Genomic DNA, 15,080 nt, shown 5'->3' on the forward strand with positions numbered 1-15,080 from the left:
CTTTTGTAGTTGGCCAGCCACTCCCAGTCTTTGTTCAGTCCTTGATCAATGATATCAAATTTGCAAATTAATTCTAGCTCTGCAGTTTCCCTTTGAAATCTGTTCTTTAAGTTTTTTATTTCAGGATGGCTACTTTTAAATCTGTTATCGAATGTCCAGGGAGATTGAAGTGTTATCCTACAGGTTTTTGTATGTTATCTTTCCTGATATCTGATTTCTGTCCATTTATTATTTTATGTACAGACTGTCCCGTTTGGCCAATGTAAATAACAGAGAGGCATTACTGGCACACGATGGCATATATAGTAGATGTGTAGGTGAATGAGACTGACCCTGATGGTGTGGTTGACAGAGTTAGGCCTGTGTAATAGTCATGAGCCTGTATAATTAGATTTGCCTTTGGAATTTCCGCTACATTGCATCTGACGAAGCAGGTCATTGACCACAAAAGGTTATGTTCCAAAATATCTGTTAGTCTATAAGGTGCAAATGGACTTGGGTTATGAACGAATGTAGAAGATATGTTTTCAAAGTGTTTTATTCCAAACAATGGGTGTGTCCACACTTGGAACGAACTTCAAAGTTAACTTCAAAGTTAGGCACTCCTTCGAAGTAGCCAGAAGAGAGTCTACTCACATTTTCCTTACTTCAAAATTAACTTTGAAGTAGGGAGCCCAACTTCAAATTTCTTACTCCAGTCCCAGAAATGGAGTAGTGCCCTACTTCAAAGTTCGACTTTGAAGTATGGTGTGTGTAGATGCTCAATTTCGAAGCTGCTCACTTGAAAGTAGTATTTTGAAATAAGCAACTTCAAAGTTATTTTTGTCATATAGACATAGCCAATATATTTCATTTGTTGTCTATAATTTTTAACTTAAGAGATTTTCCCATTTATTAATGTATTCTATTTGTTGGAAGCAGAATATGATCTGGAACCATGCGACGATCCTGGTGTTCCTGCCTTTAGTAGAAGAATTGGTTTTTACTTTGGCGTTGGAGACTCCTTGACATTTTCTTGTTTTCCTGGATATCGCTTGGAAGGCGCTAATAAACTTACCTGCCTGGGCGGTGGCCGTCGTGTATGGAGTGCACCTCTGCCAAGGTGTGTGGGTAGGTGGTCACATGCTTTCATTTCATTCATCAAATTGTTGATGTCAGAATAGTGGGCAGAGAAGAAAAAGCTTTAGAATTAAAGGGACAGATCTCCACAGTTTACTCACTCATAGGTCAGTCAGAGCAACAATTTTAGGACCATATGACCATTAGAGTTAGAGGAGAAACACAAAAAAACAAGCATATAAGTCTGTTTTAAATTAACATTATGTTTGGGGTGATTATATTATGAATTAAAAGTGTGATACTGTAAGTCCCAAAAGAGTAATGAGATAAAATGAAAAGCAGGTTTCAAACCTGAACAAATAATTCATTTACTGTAAGAGCTGGCAGTGGTATACAACTGAAACCATAGTAGCACTGGGCCAAGTTCTGCCTTTGTAAAAGGATTCCTCAGGTGTAATTAAAGCCTGACTTTGATCCATTATATTTCAGTGTAAAGAAATAATCATAACATATTAGAGATGAAAAAAATAAACTTCTCATAGATGTCTAAAAATGACTTCTAAAGTGATTTTCACTTTTTTCATGTTTTATTCAAATTTTATAAGCTCTCATTTTTAAACAGCTCTGGCTATAAACATAAAAGCAAAAGAATGAATAATTTGTGTGATGATTTTAAAAATGGAATTTTTACATGTTCAGATTTGCTGTATATATGAATTGCTGAGTTACTGTATTTGATTTGTACATTGGTTTAATTGTATAGTGATTGCTAGCTTGCTGAATATACATTCGGTACAGCTAGCAACTCAAACGAATCTGATCAGTTGCTATTAACATAATGATCCTGAAAGCCCAGAAACTTCCACACAACTCTGACAAAACTTCTGTTGACAGATCACATCCAAACCACAGAGTGGATCTCTTTCTCTCACTCTCTCTCTCTCTCGGTCTGCTCTGTCAATAGAGAATGGCCAGACTGCCTGGCCACTCTCTTGACAAAACGGACACCCAGAACCACAGCCAACAAGGTTGCGGGTCAGCATTTCCTTCTAGGAGTCCCAGTGAGATGCACCCTTACAGGGAACCCCCTGCCCCCCGCCTCCTGACACCTGTTCCCTGCCCATGCTGAGGTGTGCCTACCTCCCCAAGGAACAGCACAGCAGCTACAGCAGGAGAGACAGCTCTTTCCGGCAAACCATGGTGCCAGAGCAGTCCCCAAGCTTGTACTGGCCCCACACAGAGATGCTTCATCACCAGCTGCACTTACTGATGACTATCCTGCTCTTCCTCATGGAAGGTGGGCCTGAGACAGCCTTTGAGGAGCACAGTGTTGCTGCAGGAGAGTCACACCTGCACCTACTCGCCTGGATGCACAGGCGGATCTGGAGGCATTGCACCAGTTCCAAATGGTGGGACTGGCTGGTCATGGAGCAATAAGATGACCAGCAGTAGCTCCAGAACTTCCACATGCAGAAGGCCACATTCCCGGATCTCTATGCCCAGCTCATCCCTGCCTTCCAGAGACAGGATACCCAGCTGCAGCCCACCATCCCTGTGGAAAAGTGTGTTGCAGTCACTCTGCAGAAGCTCACCAGCCCCAACAGCTATTACTCAGTGGGAAACCAGTTTGATGTGGGAAAGAAGTGAAGTTAATACTATTGAAGAAATCATATCAAATTAAAATGGAATGTTTATACATTTACATAACAGTTAAATAAGTTAAATACAAAACACATCACAAATTATTCCATCCAATGTTATCAAGCTATAATATAAAATAAGTAAAACCCAGTCCTGTACACCCTTATTCATCAGAGTGGTACTTACTGATCCAGTATTTCTTTAAAAGCCATTTCTCTCTTTGTGCCAGTTCTGCAAATGGTTTTGCATAGGGTGGACCCTTCACACACATGCATACACATATCCTGCTTGAAGACCCTCTGATGAGGTTCAGTAAGGACAAGTGCAGAGTCCTGCACTTGGGCCAGAAGAATCCCAAGCATTGTTACAGGCTGGGGTCCGACGGGCTCGGTAGTAATTTTGCAGAAAAGGACCTGGGAGTTGTAGTGGATGAGAAACTGGACATGAATCAACAGTGTGCTGTTGTAGCCAAGAAAGCTAATGGCATATTAGGTTGCTTCAAGAGGAGCATTTCCAGTAGATCCAGAGAAGTGATTATTCCTCTTTATTCGGCTGTGGTGAGGCCGCATCTGGATTACTGTGCCCAGTTCTGGGCCCCCAATTATAGGAAGGATGTGGATACACAGGAGAGGGTCCAGCGGAGGGTGACCAAAATAATTAGGGGGCTGGAGCATATGACTTATGACGGAAGGTTGAGGGAACTGGGACTGTTTAGTCTGCAGAAGAGAAGACTGAGGGAGGACTTGATAACAGACTTTAATTTACTGAAGGGAGGTTGCAAAGTGGCTGGAGAGAGGCTGTTCACAGTGGTCATGGATGGCAGAACATGTAACAATGGTCTCAAGTTGTGGTTGGAAAGGTCCAGATTGAACATTAGGAAAAACTTTTTCACTAGGAGGGTGGTGAAGCATTGGAATGGTCTACCCAGAGAAGTCGTGAAGTCTCCATCTCTGGAGGTGTTTAAGTCTCACCTTGACAAAGCCCTCGCGGGGCTGATCTGATGGGTTTGGTCCTACTTAGAGGAAGGGGCTGGACTCGATGGCTTTTTTAGGTCTCTTCCAGCTCTATTGTTCTATTATTCTATGAACTTTAACAAGAAGAGGGTGAAGAAGGGCTTGGGTAGGTTACCAATACAGGAGAGGGCAAATACTCCTCCAACCCATCCGCTCACTGAAACACCAAGGAATGCTCTCCTTCCTGCTGGTTTTGTTAAAATTTCTGTTAGAGGGCTTTCCCTTCACGTCCACCCCACTTCTTGTCATGAAGACAGGAAGCATAAAACCTGAGGTCCATAGGGGAGGCAATATGCTGTTATGTGGGGTTAACCTCAAGCAAGCATATCCATAGCTTGACATGTGGGCAGAGTTTGTTTCCTAGTGTTCTGTTCCCACAACTCATGCCCCAAAATCATGCCTGTGTCTCCATTCCTACCTCTTCTTCCTTAGCAGGCACAAATATTTCTGCACTGTTCTCCCCTTTTCCCATCCCTTACAATTTATCATCATGTTCTGTTTTGGAGGTTCATGAGTCTGGGGTCTTCTTTCCCACCTTGGTTGTGTCCCATGGGACGTTGGGGTGAGATTATTTTCTGGTCACTGCCAAGCTTTGCTTCGACTTTTAGTTTTTCTTATGCCACCTCCTCCTAACCCCTCATTCTCTCTTGCCTCTTCCAACTGGTTAGTTTACCTTACCTTAAAAGTAGACTCAGGCAGCCTTCCACTTTATGTCCCTGTACAACCTGAAAAAATTTTAACTCCATCTTTTACCTCCTTTCATCCCATCTGCTTGTGGGCAGATGTAACACCTGATGTATTTATTCTTTTTTCACACAAATTAGTAAGTTTATAAAAGTATCAAAAAGATATACCCAAAATTCTATCCCAGGCTAAGAAACAGGCCTGTACACTAACACCATCTTTCCCACTAAGCTGGGGGTGTGGTTATGGGGTTGAGATTCTCCGGCTAAAATGCCAAAGAATGAATTCCTATGAAAATTGAATTAGCAAAGGAAGATAGATAGATGCTTCTCCACCACACGCACTCTCTTTTTATATTCAGTGTCTGAATATTGAAAATACCTGTTGATCTGACATTTTAAAAATATCACAACAATTGTTCCCTGACATAAATAACATCATGAGGAATTAATCTAAAATGTTAAGAAAAATATATTAAAAATACAGCTACACAGAATTTTACAAATGGTTTAAGGATCTAGACATTCATAAAATGTATGTGTTGATTAATCTACATAAGCTTTCTCTTGTTCAATTGTACTAATATTCCTAAATTTACTCATAAGTATATTTAATTTAAATGTTTCTTCACTTCTGTTGCTTTGTGAAAGCTTTCTTTTCATTATGTGTAGGGTTTCCATCATTTTTAGGTGAATTTTAAAATTAGGGCTCACAATGAAATTAATATTGATTAGTTTCTAATCCTGGTATAAACAATATGTACTGCTACTGGCACTTATAAAATATTTATTCATGCACTATTTTAATAGAAACTGCACTTAAATGAAAAAAAAAATTGGATAAAGGCTTTACTTAAAATGTCAGGCAAAGGAACCAGGCTTCATAAACCATTTTTTCAAGACACAATCTCATTTGTTCTCCATGTGAATATAAATTTTTTGATTAATTTTGTTTATGGACTGCTTTTTCAAAATTTGCAGCCTGCACCTTTCAGAGCTTAAAACAAAAATATTCAAAATTCAGAGGATGGTCAGGATCACAGTTTTTGGATCGACTAAGTTCAGTGTTAAACAGCTTTCATATTTTATTGTATTCTTTGTACTTTGAATGGAGACTTTATCATGTTTTTTTTCTTGAATTTACGAAGAGAGGTGCATGACAACAGTAAACTAAGTAACAAGGGATCTGATAATTGTTTTCTCCTCTGTTGGAATAATGGTATCTTCCAATTTACTGAGCCATCAGTGTAGTATTCTTCTTTTCTTGTTTGTTTGTTTGCTTCATTATTGTTTTGTTTTGTTTTTGTTTTTCCCCTCCCTGAAAGACCAATTGCAGCTTTTTTGGTATCTCATTCCAATATTCTATTAAATTTAGTTTAAAAAAATTCTTGGACAAAGTTTATATTTACTGTGTGGAAGAGTAGAATTTACCTGGCTTAATATGCTGAGACATGACTTCGTATACTGGGACCAAAAAAAAAAAAAAATTGGAAGGAAAACAATATTCTACGAGTTTTTCACATAGGCCATCAGACATTTTCTGTCTTAAACTTTTAGCAGGTCTTTTCTTCCCTATATTTTAATGAGGGATTTTCATGTGAAATCTTGAAAAATTTTACAGAGTATTTAGCCTTTTGTTCATGTATTTCACTTCAGTTTTATTTAAAGTACATCCATATGTATACAAAGACACCTACACTTGCTCTAAATAAAGTATCCAAACTTTGAATTAGTCACATAGTTGTTTGATTAAATAATCTCCGTATTGTGACAAAACAGATTTCATTTTCTAAGGTTTATCTCTTGCACAGCTTTGTGGTAAAGACCTCATGATGTTGGACTGTAATGACTTTCCCTAGTTAATTAATAGCAGCATTTTATGAGTTTTAAAGGTCTTGATTATAATGATGTCTTGTTGTTATGATGTATGCCCTTGAGCTTGTGATGTGTGAAAATCAGTAAGGATAATTAATATTCCACATCCATGAAGAGGACAGAACAATATTAGACAACAGTTATTTTAATTTTAGAAAGGTGATTCTTATTTAGTGAAAGATATGTTGTTATTGTTCCATGAACTGAATAAATGTTTAACCCATTTATCCACTTATCCACTAATTTCTTTTAGCTCTTCTGTGCTAATAGAATGTTCTTAAAGAAATTATCAATATGCCTCACTAATGTCAACGTTCACTAACCATACTTCTGAAAAAAAAAAGTGTTCTATCTGAAATGATTCAAACATTGCAAGTTGTCTGGTTTCCAGATTAAACTTAGTGTTGGGAGCCACAGGCAAGTGCCACAGATGGGAATAGGAAGCCACAGACAAGCTAGCAGCCGGGGGCACCATGGATGGGTAGCTTTGCTGGACTGGACATGATTGGGGCTGGAAGTCACAAGCAGGCCGATGACCCAGAGGGGCAGTGGGAGTAGGTGCTGGCAGTCAGCCAGGGAGCATGAACCTCTCCTGGTCTGATAAATTCCCTGGTTTGGGACCACTCAGGTCCCAAGGGTGCTGGACCAGGGAGCTCCAAGCTGTACCTCTATAAATGTCATTAGCATAGCACTAATGTGAATTCTTGGCAGTAACTTGATAACGAGTAGGACATCTTCTTCATGTCACCCTCCTACACATGAGAACATTGATGGCTGATCAGCCCAATTCTGCAGCTTCAGGTCTTATCACGGAAAGTACAGGTGTAGGTAGCTGTTGGAGGGGCCTGGGGCAGTTTTTGTCACTCTTTTCTTCTTTTCCACGTCTCCTCATCTGTACTGTGGTGGGACCTTTTAAATTGTGCTGCACCCTTACAGATTAATGCTCTGCACTAGGAATGGACCTCAGGGTTTTTCACTCATTATAGGGGATCTTTTACATATTTTGCTTTACCTAATTCTTGATTCCCTCCTCCCCTCTGCCCCTTTGCTCTCTGATTTGATCACCTTGATAATAATTTTTCTGATTTGTGAACCTTGATTACTGTTTTCGGTTCTCTGTGCCTTAAATATTGAGTCTGTTCTGGTATGGCTGTGGTCTGAAGAAGTGGGTCTGTCCCACAAAAGCTCATCACCTAATAAATTATTTTGTTAGTCTTTAAAGTGTTACTGGACTGCTTTTTTAGGGTTTTCTCAAGTATTAACACCCATGATGGACTTTTTTAATGTGTGCCTTCAGCATGTCCTTATGTCGCCTCCTCTGGCCTCCAGTGCTCCTCCATGGGTACACCTACGCTAGGAACTAACTTTGAAGTTAACTTCAAAGTTAGGCACTACATCAAAGTAGCCAGCAGAGAGTCAACACACACATTTTCTCTTACTTTGACGTTAACTTCGAAGTACGGAGCCCAAGTTCAAAGTCCTTACTCCATTCCTGGGAATGGAGTAGTGCCCTACTTCTAGGTTTAACTTCAAAGTAGGGTATGCGTATATGCTCTACTTTGAAGTTGCTTACTTCAAAGTTGTACTGTGAAGTAAGCAACTTTGAAGTTATTTTTGTACTGTAGACACAGTCCATCCTTCCTTCAACTCTTGCATCAGCTTATATTACTGTTTCAGGGAAAAAATGGCAGAAACCCTCCTTTTTGTTCTAGTTGTTCCTTTTTTTTCCCAGTATTTTGTATATGTGTTGGTTCCAGCTAAGTGACTTGCACCACAATGTACTATCACAGTGAAAACGTTATATTTCCATTCATTTAGTATCTCATTTGATTAATTTTGCTTGTGTCTAAACTATTTGGTGATAAAGTGAACTCATGATTTTTTGGTATTGTTTTTGGGGCTTACATAGAAAATCACTGAAATAGGCGATAGGGTAGCACAAAATTTCTCTTGAAAAGAAAAGGGAACAGGGAACTAAATTGTTTTATATTTACTTAGTGTAGCTCTCTTACTATATTGTATGTATCCAATTATTTTAATAGTACTTTAATGCTGAATTACAGTGGAATCTTTATGGAGGCATGGCTCATGTTATAATAACATTGATAGCACTAGTGTATCATGCTCGAGTAAATACCACAGTAAATACCACACAAATTTGACAGTAAATACCACATGAATCATTAATGATAGGGTGCCAAAGTAAGCTGCTCTTCTTTAATAATTTGTTTGTTTAATAAAATACTTAATTGTGCTTAATCTATTTTGTCATGTTGCAATGGTGAATTGTAATTTCATAGGCATTCCAACATAACTGAAACATCTGCCACCTCTGACAGGACTGAGGAGTTCCTTGGTATTATCAGGATTCAAGATGTATATTTAAATTTGTTCACATCAAATGATTTGAAAGGCCTTCGTCTTTGAGGAATTTGGGCCAGATCTGAAAATTCTAATTCATCTGTAATTCAGTCCTCAGTCAGACAAAGCTCCCATTTAACTTTTGTAGAAGCTTTGCCATAAGAAAGAAATATTTAAAAACATAAAGACATCTTAACGTATTTGAAACACATCTCTGTCTGGCCCAAGGCTGTGCTGCTACCTGGAGGGAAGATTCCGTAGAGACCTGTAAGACTAGAAAAAGCTGTTGACAGATTTATGAAGCATGTTATCTGATAAAGTATAGCCAGGTAACTAAAATGACATTGATTTCACATCAGTCTATATATATTAAATTCCAGTATAAAATGTGGCTATTTATTGTGGTAAGGCTAGCCTCATTCCTGGGCTCTGGGACTCTGTTCGGTCCACTAGCCCCACGACCAGGATGCCGTTGCCCTTCTTGACATGGAGGGGGGGTAATGGTGGTCAAACAATGGCAGTGGTGGTCTGGGGAAAACCTGAGCCCCACCCACTGATTCTGGGTTTGGGCCCAGGGACCCTGTGTGGATGCTATAGGTGGAGAAGGGCCCCCCTTGTCATGGATCTTCTCCCTGGGCCACTTTCCCAGACGATTCCACCCCACCCCAGTACCTCCTCCAGGTAGTGGCAGCACCAGCAACAGCATGTTCCCCCTCCTATTTTATGGGAAGAAAGATTCTTTCAAAGATGGGATTTACTTTCGAAAGAGCAGTGTCTACACTGGTTTTCTTCTTCCAAAAGAAGCTATTTTGAAACAAGAATATACAAATGAGGTGCCAGATATGTAAATCTGAACCTTATTTGCATTTTTGATTTCTCTCATTTACATGCCCCTTTCGAAAGAGGAATGCAAGTCTAGACACAGCCATATATAAATATATGGACAAAACTGAAGGTGGTTTTGCAGTATCTTTTTATGTTAGAGTTTTATTTCATGAAAACAAACGATGATTTCTTTAAATCATGATTAAATCTCAGTATTTCAGAACCTCAAAATAGTTGCTGTTTTGAATCACCTGTATCTTAGTGAGAAAAAGATAAAAAAGAAGAAATTAAAGAGTTTGCAGTTTTTCAGAATGAAGTGTTAGGATATGATCTCAGAAATAAAATAGGGGTTGATTTGGATATTGGTCTCATTTTATGCTAGCCACAAAGCTTAGTGTTAGATAGCAATTGTATTAGTGATCAGTGTTTTGATTGCTTCTAAGCATTAAGCTGTGCATGGTGTATCACTGTTCACATTTTAGCATTTTCTTAACATTTTAAAAAGCCAGGTAATATTATGCATATCAGTCGAGGTTCTTTATTGGCTTGCACTGGAGAGAAAGATTTTAAAATCCGATAGGACACTGATCCTCAGATTAAAAACAGAAAATGGTTTCTATATAGTAATCCCCTCAAGGCATATACTGTGACCATATTCACTCTGAGAACATGAGCTGAGAACTGATGTAAGTGGTCTCTAAATCTTGAAAGCACTCAAGCAAACCCAGTAACATAATTTTACTGCAATAAACACAGTGAAGAAATTCCTCTGTCAAACAATCCTGGAAAAGGTGCTGGTGAGCAATTATTGGCTTGGAAACAAGTAATGACTCTGCTGTCATTGGCAAACTCTTTAAATTCCTGTTGGTATGAGGGATGTGCTATGTGGATTCATTTGTGCCTGGGCTTACTGCTGCACTCATGCCACCTGTCATTCAGGGTCATGAAAGCCTATTCTCATCACCCGGTGATCAGCTTCTCCACTCAAACAGGAAAATAGAAACAGAGAAACACAGAGATCAGGTGTAGGCAGTCTGTAATGTAATGTAATTCAGTGTTGATGGACTGCAGGTAGAGCCCTGAGAAGGGCAAGTACTGTATGTAGGGCTGTTATAAAAAGAGTGCTGAGAAGGGCACTGTAAACAACATCCCCCTGCAGGTGTGTGCATCTCCACAGAGTTTGGCTCAGCCTAAGAGCAGAGACCAGAATGACAACCATGATCGATATGGACTGTCGTGCTGTGGTGGCTGAGTAATTGAAAGACTTGTGGTTGTATACACAGTGTGACACAGGAGACTGAGTAGCTAAAAAGACTTTATTGAACTTTGCAGAAATACAGGCACCCACATCACCTGATATGGGGGCATGCTCAAGAGACAAGTCAAAACCCATTAAATCTGACATGCCCATGTGACTCTCAGTAAAGGGCCATTTTGAAGCTTGGAAACATCTGAACAGAAATATAGGTAGTTCAGAGCTGAAGTCAGCAGAAGCCTCTTTGTCATATAATTTCCCAGTTCAAGCCCAACAGAAATTCCTTCACTTGTAGCAATTAATGGCAGCTACCCTGAGTTCTCTGTCACCTTAAAAATCAGTTTGGGGCAACAGTGAGGCTTCCTTTTCTCAAGTTTCCTTTTCAGCATATCACCTCTCTCTCCTTTTTACCCTTTTCTAGCTATATGCATGCAATAGAGCACCAATGATTGGTTCAGGTGGAGCACTCATGAAATCTTGTCCAGAGAGCGAAACAGACTCTATGCCCTAGAATATAATGTTCCCCGGCTCATACAAGAACAGCAAGGACCAAGTGACTTGGTTGGCCCAGTACAGGGTCAAACTCCCTGCTCTGTAGACTGAAGACCAGACATAAGTTATCAAGAAAGCTTCTCCCTCTTCCTAAATTACTGGGGGTAGGAGCTGGGGGAAGCTTTAATGGAAACACTCATAAATTCTTATTATTCACAGATCATATTTGAAAAGTGCCCAGGTAATATGAATTGCAAAGTAAATAACTTTAATCAGATATGAGAAATTGAATGTGATGAGTTTTTTTTCCTGAACCATAGAACAATAATTGAATTCTACTTTTTTACAGTCTAAATAAGTTTCCATTTCCAGGAAAAAAATGCATTACTTGAGTCCTTAATTTAATTAAGTTATTTTATTAAAAAATGAAAAATTACATACCTTATTTAAATGATTGTACTGTTCAAAAATACAAGACACAATAATATTTTATGAAGTTAATTTTTAGTTTGGATTTCTTCAGAGAAGGGATTGTTAAAATGTGTCAATTTATTTTTTAATGCTTTTTTAGAATGGGAATTCCATATAATGTTTTTTCTTCATCCCTGTTAACTCTTATCATTTGTTACGTTTTAACAAAAAACAAAAAAAGGGGGGGCTACAATTTTCTTCTAGTTTTCAAACCTTAAAGTATTGATTTATTTGTGCCAAAACAGAACTCTACTCCACATTTCTCCATTTAACCCTTTTCTGTAAGGGTTACTGAAAAGCAATACTATTCTGGGTTCATCCTATTTTTTTTTTTTTGGTTTCTTTCAACATTCATTCAAGTTATGTCCTTTTTCAGGATTGTACTTGACTTGAAGATTCTGTCTCTTTTCTGTTTGGTATTATGACAAGTAGTCTCATTCCAGGCACTTCTCATTTTCCTGGCACAGCCAAAGCCTTCTACACTCTTAAGCTACTTTAAGAGAAATCTGTATACTAAATTTGGCGGTCCTAGCTTTTGTCATCCAGGAGTTCTTGATCAAACAGACAAAGAGCTAGGCAAACTCTCAAAAATACATAGTATTTAATCACTGCTTCTTGAACTCAAGCTCAAACTTGACATGCTACTTATAATGTCAATTAAGAGCAAAGCAGCTCTATTTTCAGTCTAAATTAGGATTAAAATACTGTTTCTTTTCCTGTTTTTCTATTTTTTAAAAAATTATTTAAGCCTGAAGCTAGTGTGAACGAGTTAGCAGATTCCCCCCTAAACCCATAGAAGCATAGAATCACAGAATTCTAGGGCTGGAAGGGACATCAGGAGGTCATCTACTCCAGCCCCCTCACTAAAGCAGGATCAACCCTATGTAAGTCATCCCAGCCATGACTATGTCAAGCCAGGACTTAAAAACCTCTAGGGATAGAGATTCCACCACCTCTCTTGATAACAGATTCCAGTTCTTCACCACCATCCGGGTGAAATAGTTTTTTTCCTAATCTGCCTCTGTAACTTCGGACTGTTTCTTCTTGTTCTGCCATTTGTCACTACTGAAAACAGTTAGCCCACTTCAGAAAGTTGAAGACTGCTATCAAATTGCCCCTCAGTCTTCTCTTCTGCAAACTAAATAAGCCCAAATCTCTCAACCTCTCCTCATAGGTCATGTGCTCCAGCCTCTTAATAATTTTCATTGCCCTCCACTGAACCCTCTCCAATGCGTCCACATCCTTTTTATACTGGGGGGCCCAGAACTGGATAGAATACTCCAGATGTGGCCTCACGAGTGCCAAGTAGAGGAGAATAATAACTTCTCTAGATCTGCTGGAATTGCTTCTCCTAATGCACCCCAATATGCCATTAGCCTTCTTGGCTACAAGGGCACACTGTTGACTCATATCCAGCCTCTCATCCACTGTAATCCCCAGCAGGTCCTTTTCTGCTGCACTGCTACTTAGCCACTCAATGCCAGCCTGTAACAGTGCTTGGGATTCTTCTGTCCTAAGTGAAGGACTCTGCACGTGTCCTTGTTGAACCTCATCACATTTCTCTTGGCCCAATCATCCAACTTGTCAACCTCACTCTGGACCCTATCCCTACCTTCCAAGGTATCTATCTGCCCCCCCACCTTAGTGTCATCTGCAAATTTTCTGATGGTGCAATCCATCACCTCCTCCATATTTTTTTAGTTCTTTGCAAAGCTCCATAGGAGAAGACTGGCTTTCATCAGGTCACCAGTACTAATATATGAAATTTAAATGTTCCAAGAACATATAGCCATACTTGCTTTCAGAAATGCAACATATTACTTTATTTTCTTCTGTGACGTCAATAATATCCAGTTGTTATCTAGCTGTGATTGGTAAATCAAATTTCCCTTTGCTTGTGAGATTGGAGCAGTTTGCAATGCTGTGTTGACAACTGTGCTTTCCTTCTTATACATAAATATCTTTCTAAATAACTTTTCTTCCTTTGTCAGCTTCTTTCCCTTTTCGATGTTCTGTTTCTTGACTTTGAAGAAGTTCCTAGTGGAGAGACCTTTTATATCTTCACTACTTCTTGTTGAATCTTTATCTTTCAGCCACACAATTTTAGATTCCAATTTTTGTATTTGTCATCCTTTTCTTTTGCATCTTTTCTATCCATGTCAGTATCATCATAGGACAAGTTTTCCTGAGACACATCTAATTTTGGTAGTGAACTGGACAATATGTGGATGTTTTCCTTCATCTTGATATTCTTCAGTTTAATTTTGGCTTTCTTGAAAAATTGTCCAAGTATCTTTAGTCTTTCTATTCCATCCAAATCTATTTTGTTTGGATCCTTCTTGGAGGATATCTCCAAAAGCAACCTGCCTTGTCCTTTTCTATGTTAGTTTCCTTTAAAAAATATTTTGACTTCTAAAGAATTAGCATCATTTTAGCAGCTTCAGAGCAAATTCCCTACTAGTTTCATGAATTTATGATCCACTTACCATAGACAGACTTTCACAAAATATTGACGCCTTTGCTAAAACAATACTAATCCCACCATTACTTACATTCACTTACAGAATGTATTTAAGATACTTGGACAAGATGAGAGTATATTATAATAATTTATTCTAAAGACAATATCTAGCATGCACAAACTATTTGATCCTAAATGCATCAGGTAAAAATGAGGATAAATAGATAGAACCTTTCCTAATGAGAATAGACATGTATATTACTGTCTGGATTCAGTCATCCAAACTGTAGATCTTCATGACCAGTTTTCAAAGAGATTGTGTACTGGGAGAAGATTTATATGCAAAAGAAGGGAATATGAATGACTGTATAAGTTATTTAATAGTTGCATTAGCTTCTTTGCAGAAAAGATGTTGCTGTGGATGGCAGTATCTTAGAACAAAACAAACCTTCTAAAATGAAGAAAATGAGAAGACAGATTAAGAGACTGCTATGTCTCATTAATTGTAGATTTTTTAAAAAATCTACTTTATGTTATTGTTATTTAAGGTGGCTCTGTACATGTACACAGTATTGTGTAGTGTCAGATAAGTGTGAAACAGCTAATGTGCCAATGCCCTGAGGGGCATAACATGCAAGGATCTATTTTTATTAAATATAGAATATAGGACAAGATTTTCAGTAGGTATAAATTAGTGCAGCTCTGGTAACATGACTATAGCTAAATTGATTTTTACTAGCTGATTCAGTGGCCCAAAGTGATTATATATTTATAGACCGCAGCCTCTGATGGGCCCTTTATGATCATCTAGTCTGCTTTCCAGTATAACACAGGCCATAGAACTTCTCCAACAGAATTTCTAGGACATAATTTTTTAGGGAAGAAAAGAAACATCTGATTTAAAAACTTTCAGTGATCAAGTATCCACCATGATTTTTCATGAA

At 38.6% G+C, this 15,080-nt stretch overlaps 1 protein-coding gene across 1 annotated transcript in view; it reads left to right on the top strand.

Annotated features, from left to right (window-relative positions):
* CSMD1 (CUB and Sushi multiple domains 1) overlaps positions 1 to 15,080 on the top strand; it is a 1,701,396-nt gene that overhangs the window by 1,241,130 nt on the left and 445,186 nt on the right. Inside the window, exon 21 of the mRNA XM_074989136.1 lies at positions 922 to 1,110. Within this exon, the coding sequence (XP_074845237.1) occupies positions 922 to 1,110 (189 nt within the window). The remainder of the gene's footprint in view (positions 1 to 921; positions 1,111 to 15,080) is intronic.

This window comes from Carettochelys insculpta, chromosome 3, assembly GCF_033958435.1.
Source record: "Carettochelys insculpta isolate YL-2023 chromosome 3, ASM3395843v1, whole genome shotgun sequence".
NCBI classification, from domain to species: Eukaryota; Metazoa; Chordata; order Testudines; family Carettochelyidae; genus Carettochelys; species Carettochelys insculpta.